We start from the raw sequence: 13,424 nt of genomic DNA, 5'->3' as shown, positions 1-13,424 counted from the left end.
TTCTACCATACCCCAACAAAGCCACCCCTTCCACCTGTGCCTTTGGCCTCATTCCCTCGCAATGACTACAGACCCCTCACAAAATCCTCCTGGACCCCCGATTCCCTCCAGCTTCTAATTCCTCCTGATCCAAGTTTCCCAAGAGAGGCCTCCGTCCACCACGGCCTCATCCCCACCTCCACCTCCAACCCGCTGCGACTCAGCCTCTCTGGGCCACTCCACCCCGGAAACTGCTCTTGCAAAGCCCCTCCCCCACAGCCCCTCATGGCCACAGCCAGGGGACCCTGCCTTCCCCGGGCCCCTGAGCACTCCCAGAACCTGAGGAGTCGCCCACCCTGGGGCCTCTGTGCAGCCCACCCCCTGCTCTCCTCCTCCCTGGCTTTAGCTCACCACCAATGCCACCGGCACCAAGGTGGGGATCTTCAGGCTTTGGGCGCCAGCCTGCCACCCCACCACCATCCTACCCCAGGAGAACCCACATGGAGGAACCCAGGTCCGTCACAATGACTCAACCACACTGGGAGGTCAGGGATAGAGGAAGGCGGCCGTGGGTGGGGAGGCGTCCCTAACTCCTGCTCTTCCGTCATGGACGTCAATGAGCAACGCCCGAGAACAGAAAAACCACAGCGCGGCAGCGCCAGCCCGGGGCGGGGAGGCCCGCAGGCAGGCAGGGGAACAAGACCTTGGAGGCCAGAGGGTGCACGGTGGAGAGGGTTGGGCAGGAGAAGGGGGCCTGCGCCACCCACCCCCTGCCCTAGCAAGTATTTGATTTCTGCACCAAGTGCGTGTGTGATTTTAATAACGAAAAGGCAATAAAGGGTTAATTTAAGAAGGCCACTTCCCCACTGTCTGAAATGCTACTCCCCCATCCAGGACTCCACGTGGGTACCCCCTCCGGGTACCCCCTCCGCACAGAAGGTTTCCTTTAGCCAAGCCCCACCCCCACCTTCTCCCCCAGCCAGGGCAGGGCCCTCCTGCCGAGCCCATCTCTCGTCTCCGTGTCTGGAACCCAGCTCCCCACGCGGAAATCGCTGCCCACCCTGGGCCTCCCGTGCCGGGCGGGGCTCCTCACCGCCAGCACTTGGCTTCTGTTTTTTCATCTTTGCCACCCTAGCACCTAGTAAGGTGCCCGACACCTGGCAGGCACTCACAGAGTGTGCATGAACAAGTGAATGAAGGAAAGAATGACCCACAGAGGAGCCCCTCCTGGACACCGTCCCATCAGCAGCAGGCGTGCACGGCCACTCCCCATGGTCAGCTTGTTCCTCTCCGGCCCTCCTGCCCCTGGCCCCAGAGACCCCAGGAGGCTGCCAGCTGCTGCCACCTCTGTCACTGCCTAGCCTTGGTACTGAGGACTTCAGTCCTCTACCTAAACATCTTGGCTCTATGTAAGAGCTAAACGCTTCTTAGACATGACACCAAAAGCACACGTGACAAAAGAAAAAGCTGGTATGTCGGACTTAATCAAAACCACAGCCTTTGTCCTTCAAAGAACATCACAGAGAAAATGAAAAGGCAACCCACAGAATGGGAGAAAATATTTGCAAATCATGTATCTGATAAGGGACTTGTGTCTAGATTATATAAAGAATTCTTACAACTCAATAATAAAAAGACAAACAACCCAATTAAAAACTAAAGAATTTGAATAGACATTTCTCCAAAGAAGATATACAAATGGACAACAAGCACGTGAAAAGATGCTCAACACTGTTAGCCACCGGGGAAATGCAAAGCAAAACTACAGTGAGATACTGCTTCCCACCCACCAGGATGGCTGGAGTCAAAGGCACCTGAAGTCCCAGCACTTTGGGAGGCCAAGGCAGGAGGATCGCTTAAGCCCAGGAGTTTAAGACTAGTCTGGGCAACATAGGGAGACCCTGTCTCTAAAAAATAAATATAAAAAATTAGCTGGGCATGGTGGTGGCGCATGCCTGTAGTCCCAGCTACTCAGGAGGCTGAGGCAGGAGGATCGCTTGAGCCCAAGAGCTCCGGGTTTCACTGAGCTATGATCATGTCAGCTGCACTGTAGCCTGGGCGACTGAGTGAGACCTCATCTCTAAATATAAAAAATATTAAAAAAAAAATTTAAAGACAGATGATACCACGTATTGGTGAGAATGTGGAGAAATTGGAACCCTCATACACTGCTAGTGGGAATGTATAATGGTGCAGCCACTTCGGAAAACAGTCTGGTGGCTCCTCAAGACCAGGGGTCCTCAAACTTTTTAAACAGGGGGCCAGTTCACTGTCCCTCAGACTGTTGGCGGGCCGTTGGAGAGTGCGGTGCACATTCCACACATGCGCACTGTGGGCCCGGGATGAGTCGGCTGCTAAGCAGGACAGGCAGCGGCAGCAAAAACACCTGGTGGGCTGGATAAATGTCCTCGGCGGACCGCATGTGGCCTGGGGCCATAGTTTGAGGACCCTTGCAGGACATTCAACATAGAGTCACCATATGACCCGGCAGTTCCACTCCTCGGTATAGACCCAAGAGTAATGAAAACAGATGTCCACATAGAAAACGTGGATGTTCACGGTGGCATTATGCATGATGACCAAAGAGTGGAAACAACTCAAATGTCCGCCCACTGATGAATGAAGAAAATAAATCTGGTATATCGGAGAACAGAATGTTATTGGGCAACAAAATGAGAAGAAACACTGGCCCATGCTACACGGGCCCTGAACACACTAGAGAAGCTGACTGCAAAGGACCACGCGTTGTACGATTCCACTCATAGCAAAAGTCCAGAATGGACAAGTGCACAAAGACAGAAAGGAGGCTGTGGTTGTCACGACTGGGGGTTCAGGATGGGGACGGCGGGGAAATGGGAAGTGACTGCTAATAGGTACGGGATTGCTTTGGGGAGGGTGATGAAAATGTTCTAACAGTGATTGTGGTGATGGGTGCGTAGCTCTGTGAATATACTAAAAACATTGCATTGCATGCTTTAAGTGGGTAAATTGCATGGTATGTGAATTGTATCTCCATAAAGCCGTTATAAATATGACATATGTTATACATACAAAAAATTGGGCCTTACAGACAGTAGCGTGGCTCCTACCAAAAAGCAGAAAACAACAAGTGTTGGCGAGGCTGCGGAGAGACTGCAGGCCTCGTCCCCACTGTTGGCGGGATGTCAGACGGAGCAGCCACCGTGGAAAACAGTTTGGCAATTCCTCAAGAAACCAGAATAATGCATCTATCTGACAGGCCCGGGGTCGTTACCATCTGCTGCTAAGGTTTCCACTGCAGATGCAAGAAAAAAGTGTCCTCACACTTTCTGTCTCATTGCGGCAGCCAAGACCGGCTGAGGAATAAAACTCGGGGGAAACAGGGAGAGGAGATTTTTGCAACCCAGGAATAACCTTGTAAACCTACAAGAGGCTGTTTTACCCCAAAGAAGAACCTAACACTTGAGTTTCCTTGATAAGTGTTGGAAAAAATCCCTTATTGCCTTCACACCTCGTGATTACACTTGTAAAAGGTTAAAAGTAAAAGCAAGCCAATGACTTTTCGTCAGGTCCATTTCTGGGTATATACCCAAAAGAACTGAAAGCAGACTCAGATTTTGTGTTATACATACAGAAAAAAAAAAAAAAAAAGTGAAGGCATCCTCCTTCCTTCCCTGGTCTCTGCATGCAGCAAAACAAGAAACTTGTGAGTCAGCTCCCTCCTCAGCACTGTGCCTTCAGCATTCACTAGATCACTAGCTCATTCTCTAGAATATTCTCTGTGTTTGCCCTCCTCTCTGCCCCCCATCTGTTCCCTGATTTATTGCAATGGTCTTGAATGCCCTGCCACTTCTCTGCGGACTTGTAGTTTGCACGCTTCAGTCATGTCTCTGCTCAGACTGGACCTCAGAATCCTTCTTAACACAAGGCCCTAGGCAATAGTCAATTGGACGAAATCTGTTTGTTCTCCCCAGGTTAAACAACAGACCTGACAAGCTCGATTCATATTTGGGGCTTAGACCTGGTCCAAAGATGGAAGGGCTGCGATGGGCCCGGCCCTGGTCAGCCAAGCTCTTGAGGTGTCTGGCATCATGGTCATGGGGCAGGAATTCACCACACCCAGAATGGCCAAGAGCTGGGATGGGAGAGGAAGAGCAGGCACAGTGGGTGGCCAGACCATGGGGCCGGCGGGCCCTGCTGCGATCCCCCCACCTGCAGGCTGGGAGCAGCTCACCCGCCTGGTTCTGATGCCCGTGGGGGCAGGGCAGCCTCGCCCACTAATTCCCAGCTCAGCTCCCCGCCCTGGACCCCCCACTCCCGCGCCCTCCCCAGGCCACTGCTCCCAGATGGCTCCAATTAAAGGGTTTTGTTTTGTTTCCATTTTCCCAAAATAAGCCTCTGCGATCTGAGCTTATTCTGCTTGGTCAGTGCCGGATGTGGGCCGGCTTGATTTTATGACTGTCCCGGTGTCATTCTTGATGGGCTTTATGTCCCAGCTGGCTGGGGAGGACACAGCTTGGCGCTCCCGGTGTCTGGCGGGGGGGGGGGGGCGCTCTGCTGTGCCAGCTGCTGGATCAGCAAGGAGGTGAGGGCCGGGAGGAGGCGAGTGGGCCCCCGCATCCCCACGGGCACCAGCCCCCCTCACTGGCAGCCCCGTCTCTCCGCGGCCCTGTGGAGCCCGGGGCGGGAGGGGAACCTGGCTCTGGCGGGCGAGTCGGGGGCCGAGTGGAGACAGCTATTTTCTGCGTGACGTCCTCCCTGAGCCTCAGACGCCTCATTAGTAAAACACGCACAGTGGTGGAGCTGTCTGGGGAACTCAGCCACAAAGTGGCGTAAAACAGTCAGTGAGGTGCCTGGCGCACAGTAGGTGCTCCCCGAATGCGGCCGCTGTTGTTAAAGAGACTCATTTGGGGACCGTGACTTGCAGGCGCACATGGGGCAGCGTTAGCCACGCCGGCGGGCCTGCTGGCCTCAACTTCACGGAATTAGAAACTCCTCAAAGGTGCAAATCCCACTCTGTCTATACTTGCCCAACTGGCACGCGCTTATCGAGCACCTACTGTATGCTAGGCACCACGCTCAGGCCTTAGGACTCAGGGCGCCTGCCCCAAGAGGGTCACAGACTAGTGGAGAGACAGGCAGATCTCTGTAGAACAGGACGGAGCCGCCCAAGAAGGCTGAGGCAACACCGAAGGGCACCAACCCCGTGGCTCCAAGGCTGGGCAGCCCCTGGCCAGGGAAGGCGGGGACAAGGGCGTTTGGATGTCGGCCGGGCTGTGGCCACCTCGTGGTGAAGCCTGCAGTTCAGGCTGGCGGGAGCGTGGAGAGGGAGGAGGAGGCAGTGGTGAGTAGTGAAGGTAGGGCATGTGGCCAGTCTAAAGCCAGTGGGATGAGCAGGGGTGCGTGAGAGACAGCCAGGTGTGGAGCAGTGGGAACAGCGTTCCAGACAGAAGGAACGGCGTATCGGGTGGCCTGGAGGTGAGGGAGCCACATACTCCCAAGTTGTTTCATCACCAGTAACAGTTGGGGATGATATTTGGGCTCAGCCTTCCTGGTGGGAACACACCTGTCCCAATCACCTGGGACCGCCCCCCCCCCTCCAAGCCCCGTGGAGCTTGCAAGGGTCTGGGTTGGGGCTGCAAATTTAATTCTCCTCACTGTTTAGAAGATCTTGGGGCCGCTTCCTTTCTCAGCCTTTTGGTTGCCTTTTGCAGAAACCTTTTCATCACAAAGCCGGGATTAAGTTGCTTTCTTGGCTTTTCTAATTAACTCTTGTAACAAAAAGTCCCCGCCGTGTCTCTGTGATGTCGCTGCATCTTCTCTCACCTCCCGGCTTGGCAAGGAAGGAAAGCGGGATGTTTCCTATCGCATGATGTTGCTTGTTTGCATGAAATCCCAGTGACTGCCTTTTTCCGATCACGCTTCTAGCTGCCAGCTACCTTTTAAGTGGCTCCAAGCTCCCCTCCCGGGAGATGTCTGGCTGCTAGATGTTTGCCGCGGAGTCCGCACCTCCGGCCTGCAGCGACCTCCGCACGCATCCTTTGGTGAGTGCACATCTGGACCAACCCCTGCCTGGTCCCCAGGCCCGAAGCCGCTCGTCCCAGGAGCAGACACCAGGCCGCCCCCGGATCCGGACTCTGTTTGCTACGCACGCTTTCTTTTAAGGGACTGGGAGTTGCAGTGCCAAGCTGTGCTGCAACGGAACTTTGAAAAACATCTTAAAACAGAACATGGCAAGGCGGATGCTTTTTAAAAAATTTTGTAAAAATGTGTTCTCTCCGGTTTTCAAAACTGAGCAAGCTCCATGAGAAAAAACTGGAAGAATGTAGGAAAACTGAAGAAGGAAGAAAAGTCACTCAAAGTCCAGCGGGCGGACTCGCTTACCAGTTTGATGTATTTCTTTTGTGCCTGCACTTTAGGGATATTAACATATAAATCTGATTCCGCGTACGCTAACTTGTGTCTTTTTCTTCATTCAACATTTAGACTTTTCTGTCTGTTACAAACTCCGTCAGCCCTGTCACCGAACCGCTTCAAACGGGTGAATTTATGTCTTACGATTCACTGAACTATTCCCCCATGGTTCCAATTTCTCCCCACTATAAAAAAAAGAAATGCCTTGATGATCATTTTCATGCATTTAGGCTCCTTCCCTTATTTGAATTCCCAGAAGTAGGATTCCTTTGCCTAAGGCCAGGAATATTCTGGTGGCTTTCCATCCATGTCACCAAACTGCCTCCCAAACGGCCAATATATACATCTCTCCCCAGATTTCCTTTTATTGTGGTAAGAGGCACATAACAGTTATCATCGTAACCATTCGCGAGTGCGCACTTCCGTGGCAGGAAGCACGGAACCGAACACACGGGCCGCGCTGCTGTGCAAACATCACCGCCATCCACCTCTTCCCATCCTCCCAAACTGAGGCTCTGGCCCCACGAAACACGAACTGCCACTGTCCTTCCCCCAGCCCCTGGCACCCACCATTCTACCTTCTGTCTCTATGGATTTGACTATTCTAGGAGCCTCATGTAAGTGAAACCATACGGTATTTTGTCCTTTTCCGACTGGCTGACTTCACTTAGCATAATGTCCTTCTATGTTGTAGCATGCGTCAGAATTTCCTTCCTTTGTAAGGCTGAGCAATATTCCATCGCATGGCCAGACCACACTTGGCTTATCCACCCACCCCTGATGGACACCGGCTGCCTCCACCTTTGGCTGCTGTGACAAGTAATGCCGCTGTGCACAGGGGTGCCTTTCTTCCGGGCCCTGAGCGTGGGGCCCTCGTACGACATGCAGAGCCGGCCAAGCTCAGGAGACTGCTCGGACTACCCAGTCAAAGGCTCAGGTGGGAGGCTGGGCCAGGGCGGTGTAGGTGGAGGTGTAGGTGGAGCCCTGAATGCCGACCACAGCTCCGACAGGCAAAACCAGGCATGAGATGGGTGCGGGCACCACTGCCGGCGAGGGCTGGCTGGGAGGGAAGGCTGCTGAGGATGCCACGGTTCAGCAGTGCGGGACGCGTCTGCGAGGCCAGGGAGGGCTGAGCCACACATCCTCACTCGCTGCCGTGCTCCCAGGGAGGAGGGGTGGGGTGGCCAGGGCATGCTGGGTTCATAGCCCTGCTTTGGCCCTGTGGTCTTGGTCAAAATACATGACCTCCCTGGCTTAACTGGGCAGGTGACTTCAGTGTAGCACCTCAGTTTCCCCATTTGCAAAATGGACATAACCACGATGGAGCTAAGCAAGCAAATGCCTGTGAAGCACTTGGAACAGTCTCAGGCATGGAGCACGCACAGGACAAAATTCGAGCTGCCGTTCCATTCGCTCCCAGACCAACATTTGCCCGCACCCCGAGCAGCGGGCCAGTGCTGAGCGTGGGGTGCGGCCACAAAGCAGGCATTCCCTCCGGCAGCTCAGAGCTGGGGATGGACATGAACAAACCAAACCTCAGCACAGTGTGATCCAGACCCGGGGGAGGGCGAGGGGCTGCCAGAATGCATAGGCGGGCCCCTGCCCCATCCTGGAGGAGGTCACCTCTGAGCTGAGTGGGCTGGACAGGTACCCGCATGCTCAGGGCTCGGAACAGGGACCGCACGCTGCGGGCGCAGTCATTTTGTTTAGGAATGAGACACAGGTTAGCAGAAGGTAGGAAGGGAAAACTTGCCAGGCAGAAGTGACAGCATATGCAAAGATCTGGCAGAACAAGCGCCCATTGTGGCTAGTCGATGGCCCTGCTGCAAGGCAGTTCACAGCAGCCAGAGGGGGAGGTGGACAGGGACGATCTGGGTGCTGGGGGCCCCGGGAGGCTGCCTACACCCCTCCTGGGCTCCGGCGTTTTCTACCCCTGCCACTCCTGGATTAGTCCTCAGAGGCCCAGGGAGGTGGGAGAGGTGGCCAAGGCCTTGGGGGGACCAGATCTGTGGGTGGATGGAGGACAGCCACGGCCACTGCCTTGATCCCCTGACCTGCCTGGGCCCAGCGTTCCAGCCAGAACCCCAGGGAGAAGGAAGGAGGACTTGGCCCCAGCGCTGGCCCCGGCCAAGGCAAACAAGGCCGCCCACTCGGCAGGAAGACGCAGTGGAGCCCAGCTGGCTTCAAGGCCCTTTGGGGGCTGGGGTCCCCATGACCGAGGTCCAGCCCCTACTGGGCCCAGCTCCTTGCTGTGGCTGGCCGGGCCCCCTGGTCATTGTCCCTGCACTGGGGCCACCCAGGCCCAGTGGGGCCCAGAACATACCATGCTGCCTCCTGCCTCCCCGTGCTGTCTCCGTGTCCCCCGGCCTGAATGTCCTTCCCTCTCTGGGCAGCTCCTTCCACCCTTCAGGTCTCATCGAGGCCCTGCCTGACCTCCAGAGAGGCTCGTGCACCCCAGCGTGCGTCCTCGGTGCACGAATGCTTATCTACGGCATTCCCCAAGGCAGGCCGTCTGCTGGGGTCCTTGAGCCCTGCAGGGCAGGGCCTGTGTGTGGTCTTGCTCACAGCCACGGCCCCATGGCCAATGAGCACACGAAGGAACCCGGACATGAGGGTGGCAGGTGGGGCAGCAGGAGTCCACCTGCAGCAGCATCCTCGGCTCCAGGCTCAGAGCTCACTCGCCTGGGGATCGGGGTCCTTCTGGGGTCCCAGGAGATTCCCAGCAACCCAGGAAAGTGTGCAGGCAGGAAGGAAGGACTCCCCCCACCCCACCAAAGCCCGGACTGGGTTCTCCCCATGCCTGAAGCATGTGGACCAGCCTGCCCTGGACACTGTCCATTTCCAAGTGAGGCACAGTGAGAGGAGGGTGCCCAGGGGCCACCATTTATTGGCCTGTGTGACCCTGGGCAACCAATCTCATCCTTAGAGGCTCAGTTTCCCCATCTGTAAAAGAACCAACCATGCCAGGTTGGGATGTGACTCAGCGAGTGCTTGGCACATGGTGAACAGTCTATTACCCCGACGCCTGCCCACTGCCCCACTCTCTCTCCAACCCCGTCACCCTGACGACCGTCCACTGCCCCCCACTCCCTCGTCCCCAGGCCCCACTGCGGAGGCGTCCCAGGCCTTGGTGGAGGGCTGGGAACTGCCAGCCCCGCTGCTGCCTTTCATCCCAGACAGGAAGGCTGGCTCTGCCGGGGGCTCTGGAACAGATGTCCGGGAGCGGCAGGGGGCTGGGAAAGCAGCGACCTCCATCCTTCGACCTCCATCTCCCCCCGCCCCTCATCCCGATCCCTCTGGGGGACCTGGGGCCAGAGCCAGCCACCCACTCTCCCCTCCCACGAGCCTTCGAGGGAGGGAGGGGAACAGAGCCAGCAGAGGTGGCCTGAGGACCAAGAGGAGGAGCTCCCTGGCCACCTCAGACGATCGGGGCCTCCACTGGGGACACCGACAGCCCCAGCCCGCGCCTTTCCCCAATATTATGCAAGCCATGGCTTGGCCTGGAGCGAACCTAGGTCACAGGAAACCAAAAGGGGCCAAATCTGGGACTGCCGTGAGCCCCTAGCACCTCTCGTGCGTAAACAGGGCCCTGGGTCAGATGTCTTTGGGGAGTGGGGTTGGCCAAGGAGGGCGTTTCCCAATCCCTCCGGTAGAGTCCGACCAGGGGAGCCCCAGCCCTGAGCTGCCCTCAGCAGAGTGACGCTAGTCACACACAAGGACTGTCACAGCTCCGACGTGAGCTCACGGAACACACACAACCACCCAGGAAGTGGTGACTCTTATTCTCATGGTACAGATGAGGAAACCGAGGCAGAGAGAAGTGACATTGCTTACCCAGTGAGTGGCTCTGCTTGGGCCTGAGTCCAAAGCCCCCTTTTGTGATCTCTAACCCATTCTGCCTCCCAGAGCAGGCAAAAGAGAACCCCGAGCCGGACACAGCACGGAATGCAGGAGGTGACACCGTCATTCATTCATTCTTTGCTCATTGTGCAAACACTTCTGGACTCGCTTTTGTGTGCCTGGTGCCGTACAACATAAGGGAAAGAACACTGGCCGGGGGTAAGGCACATGCGGGGGGGGTGCACGTGTGTGCATGCATGCATGTGTGTGTGTGTGCGTGTGTGTGTGTGTGTGTGCGTGTGTGTGTGTGTGCGTGTGTGTGTGTGTGTGTGCGTGTGTGTGTGTGCGTGTGTGTGATATCTTCCCTACACTTACGGTGCGGGTCCCTGGGAGCTCGGGCTTACAGAAGGATCACAACCACCCTGCTTCTCTCCTCCAGGAGTTCAACCAGTTTGCGCAGCTCAAACTCAGGACCCGGCACACAGTAAGCACTCAGGGGATGGGAACTGTCCCAAGTCCCCAAACTTGGACATTTCCTCCACCCCCTCCCACCTTGTTTGTGCCTGGCTGAGCCCCTTTCCCGAGCCCCTGGGTTCCACTGACACATGTGACACTCTGTTATGGAACAGTGTGTCTCCCCCGCCACCCTCCACCCTGTCCCAGATTCCTTCCCCTGTGGCCTTGGGGTCCTGCCAGCCCCATCCAGACGGCTCCCCCAGCCTCTCCCCTCCCCACTGGCTTCCTGTCCCTCCCCCTTGCCTGGGTGGAGACCTCACCCCATCCAGAAGCCCTACCTCGTGGTCCAGATAGGCCAAGAGAAGGTGACACGGCCCTGGGGAACCGAGCTTCTCAGGGTGGCAGCAGACAGGAGGGGGCTCATTAGCCTCCCCCTCTCCCTCCAGTGTCATTTCCAGCCCTTCCCAGGGTGCTGTCACCCAGGCCTGGGAGGAGCCAACACGTTTGATGGGTGATGGCGCTCATGTCCGTGTCTAGACTGTCGTTTAGCAGCTGTGTGCCTTTGCCCAAAACACTTAACCTCTCTGAGCCTCAATTTTCTCATCTGAAACATGGGGATACAATAAATAGCATCACCCCTTATCCGAACTCCTAGGCTCCAGATGTGTTTTGGGATTCAGAACTTTGCAGAGTTTAGAAAGATGACGCAGGCCTTACACCACACGTTGTGTTAACACCCCCACTGGGGTCTGGGGCTGCAGGCTGCACTCAGATGAGATTTCAGCAGCAAAATGTATGAATATTCATTTTCACTAGGATAAACTAAGCCTATACATAGCCTCAAGTCAGGTTTAGTGTGAAAAACGAGTTATAAAAGTACTTTGAGTTTTCAAAGCTTTGGGGGGTTGTGACTTGTGGCAGATAAGCGAGTGTGACCAGTGACCCCTCCCCCCAAAGCTGTGGATGGAGGCGGCAGCAGGAGAGGTGCGTGGCACTGTGCTGGCACGGGGCGGGGAGCACCCCAGCTCCCCCCGGGGAAGGGCTGGGTCCGGACTGCGGATTCGGATTCCCAGGGAGCTCGGGCACCTTGGCAGGGGGAGGGAAGGAAGGACTCTGGGCAGGGCGCACAGGCGGCCGCGCCGTCTGGAACAGCTACCTAACTTGGTCCTCCCGCCCAGAGGGCTGAACTTTTCCTGTTCAGGGATGAACTTCTCAGCTCCGACCCTCCAGAACACACCCCAGGACTGCAGGTAGCCTCGGGGGTCCACTGGGCCCCTGAAGACCACCAGGTGACCCACCCAAGGTCAGCAGCCCCTGCCCTAGAGAGCGGCCAGTCGTCCACTCCCGGGTGTGACCGCCCCCACGGTCGAGGGGCTGGAAACTCATTGCAGGGGATTGTGACTGCGCCCCGATCCCAGGGAGGCTCCCCGCCCCTTCCAGCCCCAAAGGGCACGCTCAGTCTGTCCTTCCACAAAGGGGTACAGTCCTGTGCCTGAGTACCCCGTATGGGGTCCCGCAGCCCACCCGGGGCGCGCGGCAGCTCAGGCCCCGGTGGGGTGGGGAGGGCGTGCGGCGGCGGCGGCGTGCGGTGCCCCAGCCCGCGCTTACCGAGGCGGAGCGTGATGTTGACCGAGGTGGGGTACTGCACGCCGAAGGCCATGGACGGGCTCTGCCACCAGGTGCTCTCGTCTTGGCTGTGGAAGTCGGTGAGGTAGGAGGCGTCGTGGTGGCGCGCGGGGTCGGCGGCGTCGCAGCGCTGGCACTGCGCGCCCGCGCCCGCCGCGCCCACGTGCGGGCAGAAGTCCTCGGGCGGGCTGCCGCACGTGTGCGACGCCTCGGCGCGCCGGCCGAACGCCGCGTTCTCGAACTCGGGCAGGCAGCGCTGCGGGCGCCCCGCGCCGTCGTAGCACGCGCCCATGCCCGCGCCGGCCGCCCGCGGCGCCCCCAGCGCCAGCGCCAGCGCCAGCAGCAGCGCGGCCGCCGCCATGGCCCGGCAGCGACGGACGTCCAGCTCCGCGCGGCCGCGCGAGGGTGGGCGCCCGCACCGGCCCTCCCCGGCGGGCGGGCGGGCGGGCGGCGCGACGGCGCTGGGAGGGCCGGGGGAGGGGCCGCGCCGGAGCGCTCCCCGCCCGCTGGACGCGCCCGGGAGGGCCGGCCCCCGCCGGCGGGGCGCCCGGCTGCGCGCTCGCGGCCTCGTCGGGGAACACGGGCTCCTCACCGCGCCCTCCGGCTGCGGCGGCGGCGCACTGATGCCTTGAGGTCCTGAGGTGAAAGCCGACAAGGACCTTGTCTCCTCCCAGGGATGAGGTGCACCCACCGCGGGCTGTGAGGCGGCTCCTCACCTCCTGTCCCCCAACCCTGGGAGGTGCCGCTGCTCTCAACGGGGACTCTGACCTGGTGTGTGCGCCCCGTCCCCTCACCACCTCGTCTTCTCCCCGGTGGACGCCCCTTTTCACTCCCATTCATGAAAACCAGTACATGGAAGGAGAAAGGCCATTTGATAAAACTCAGCAGCCATTCCCACAAAAACTCTAAGCAAAACAGAAATAAACTTCTGGAACATGACAGACAGCATGCTGTTCAGCAAACATCGTCGTCAACAGTGACATTCCAAAGGCACGTCCATTGAGGTAAGGAGCAAAACGAGGGCAGAGCAGTCAACAAAAGTTTGATAGACAAGATTAATTGTAGTGGGGTGGTTAACGACCAGTATTTAAATGTTATTGAAACTATGGGGTTCTGGAAAGGACTAGGCT

General features: G+C 57.7%; 1 protein-coding gene across 1 annotated transcript in view; it reads right to left on the bottom strand.

Moving 5' to 3' along the window:
* Window positions 1-12,681, bottom strand: part of LAMC3 (laminin subunit gamma 3) — a 57,075-nt gene extending 44,394 nt beyond the window's left edge. Inside the window, exon 1 of the mRNA XM_076009132.1 lies at window positions 12,277-12,681. Coding sequence (XP_075865247.1) covers window positions 12,277-12,655 — 379 coding nt within the window. The 5' untranslated portion in view covers window positions 12,656-12,681. The remainder of the gene's footprint in view (window positions 1-12,276) is intronic.
* Window positions 12,682-13,424: the final 743 nt, after the last annotated feature.

The sequence above is a fragment of the Microcebus murinus genome, chromosome 12 (genome assembly GCF_040939455.1).
Source record: "Microcebus murinus isolate Inina chromosome 12, M.murinus_Inina_mat1.0, whole genome shotgun sequence".
Lineage (NCBI taxonomy): Eukaryota > Metazoa > Chordata > Mammalia > Primates > Cheirogaleidae > Microcebus > Microcebus murinus.
Note: the sequence above shows the minus strand (reverse complement) of the source record. Positions and strands in the feature narration are given on the sequence as shown.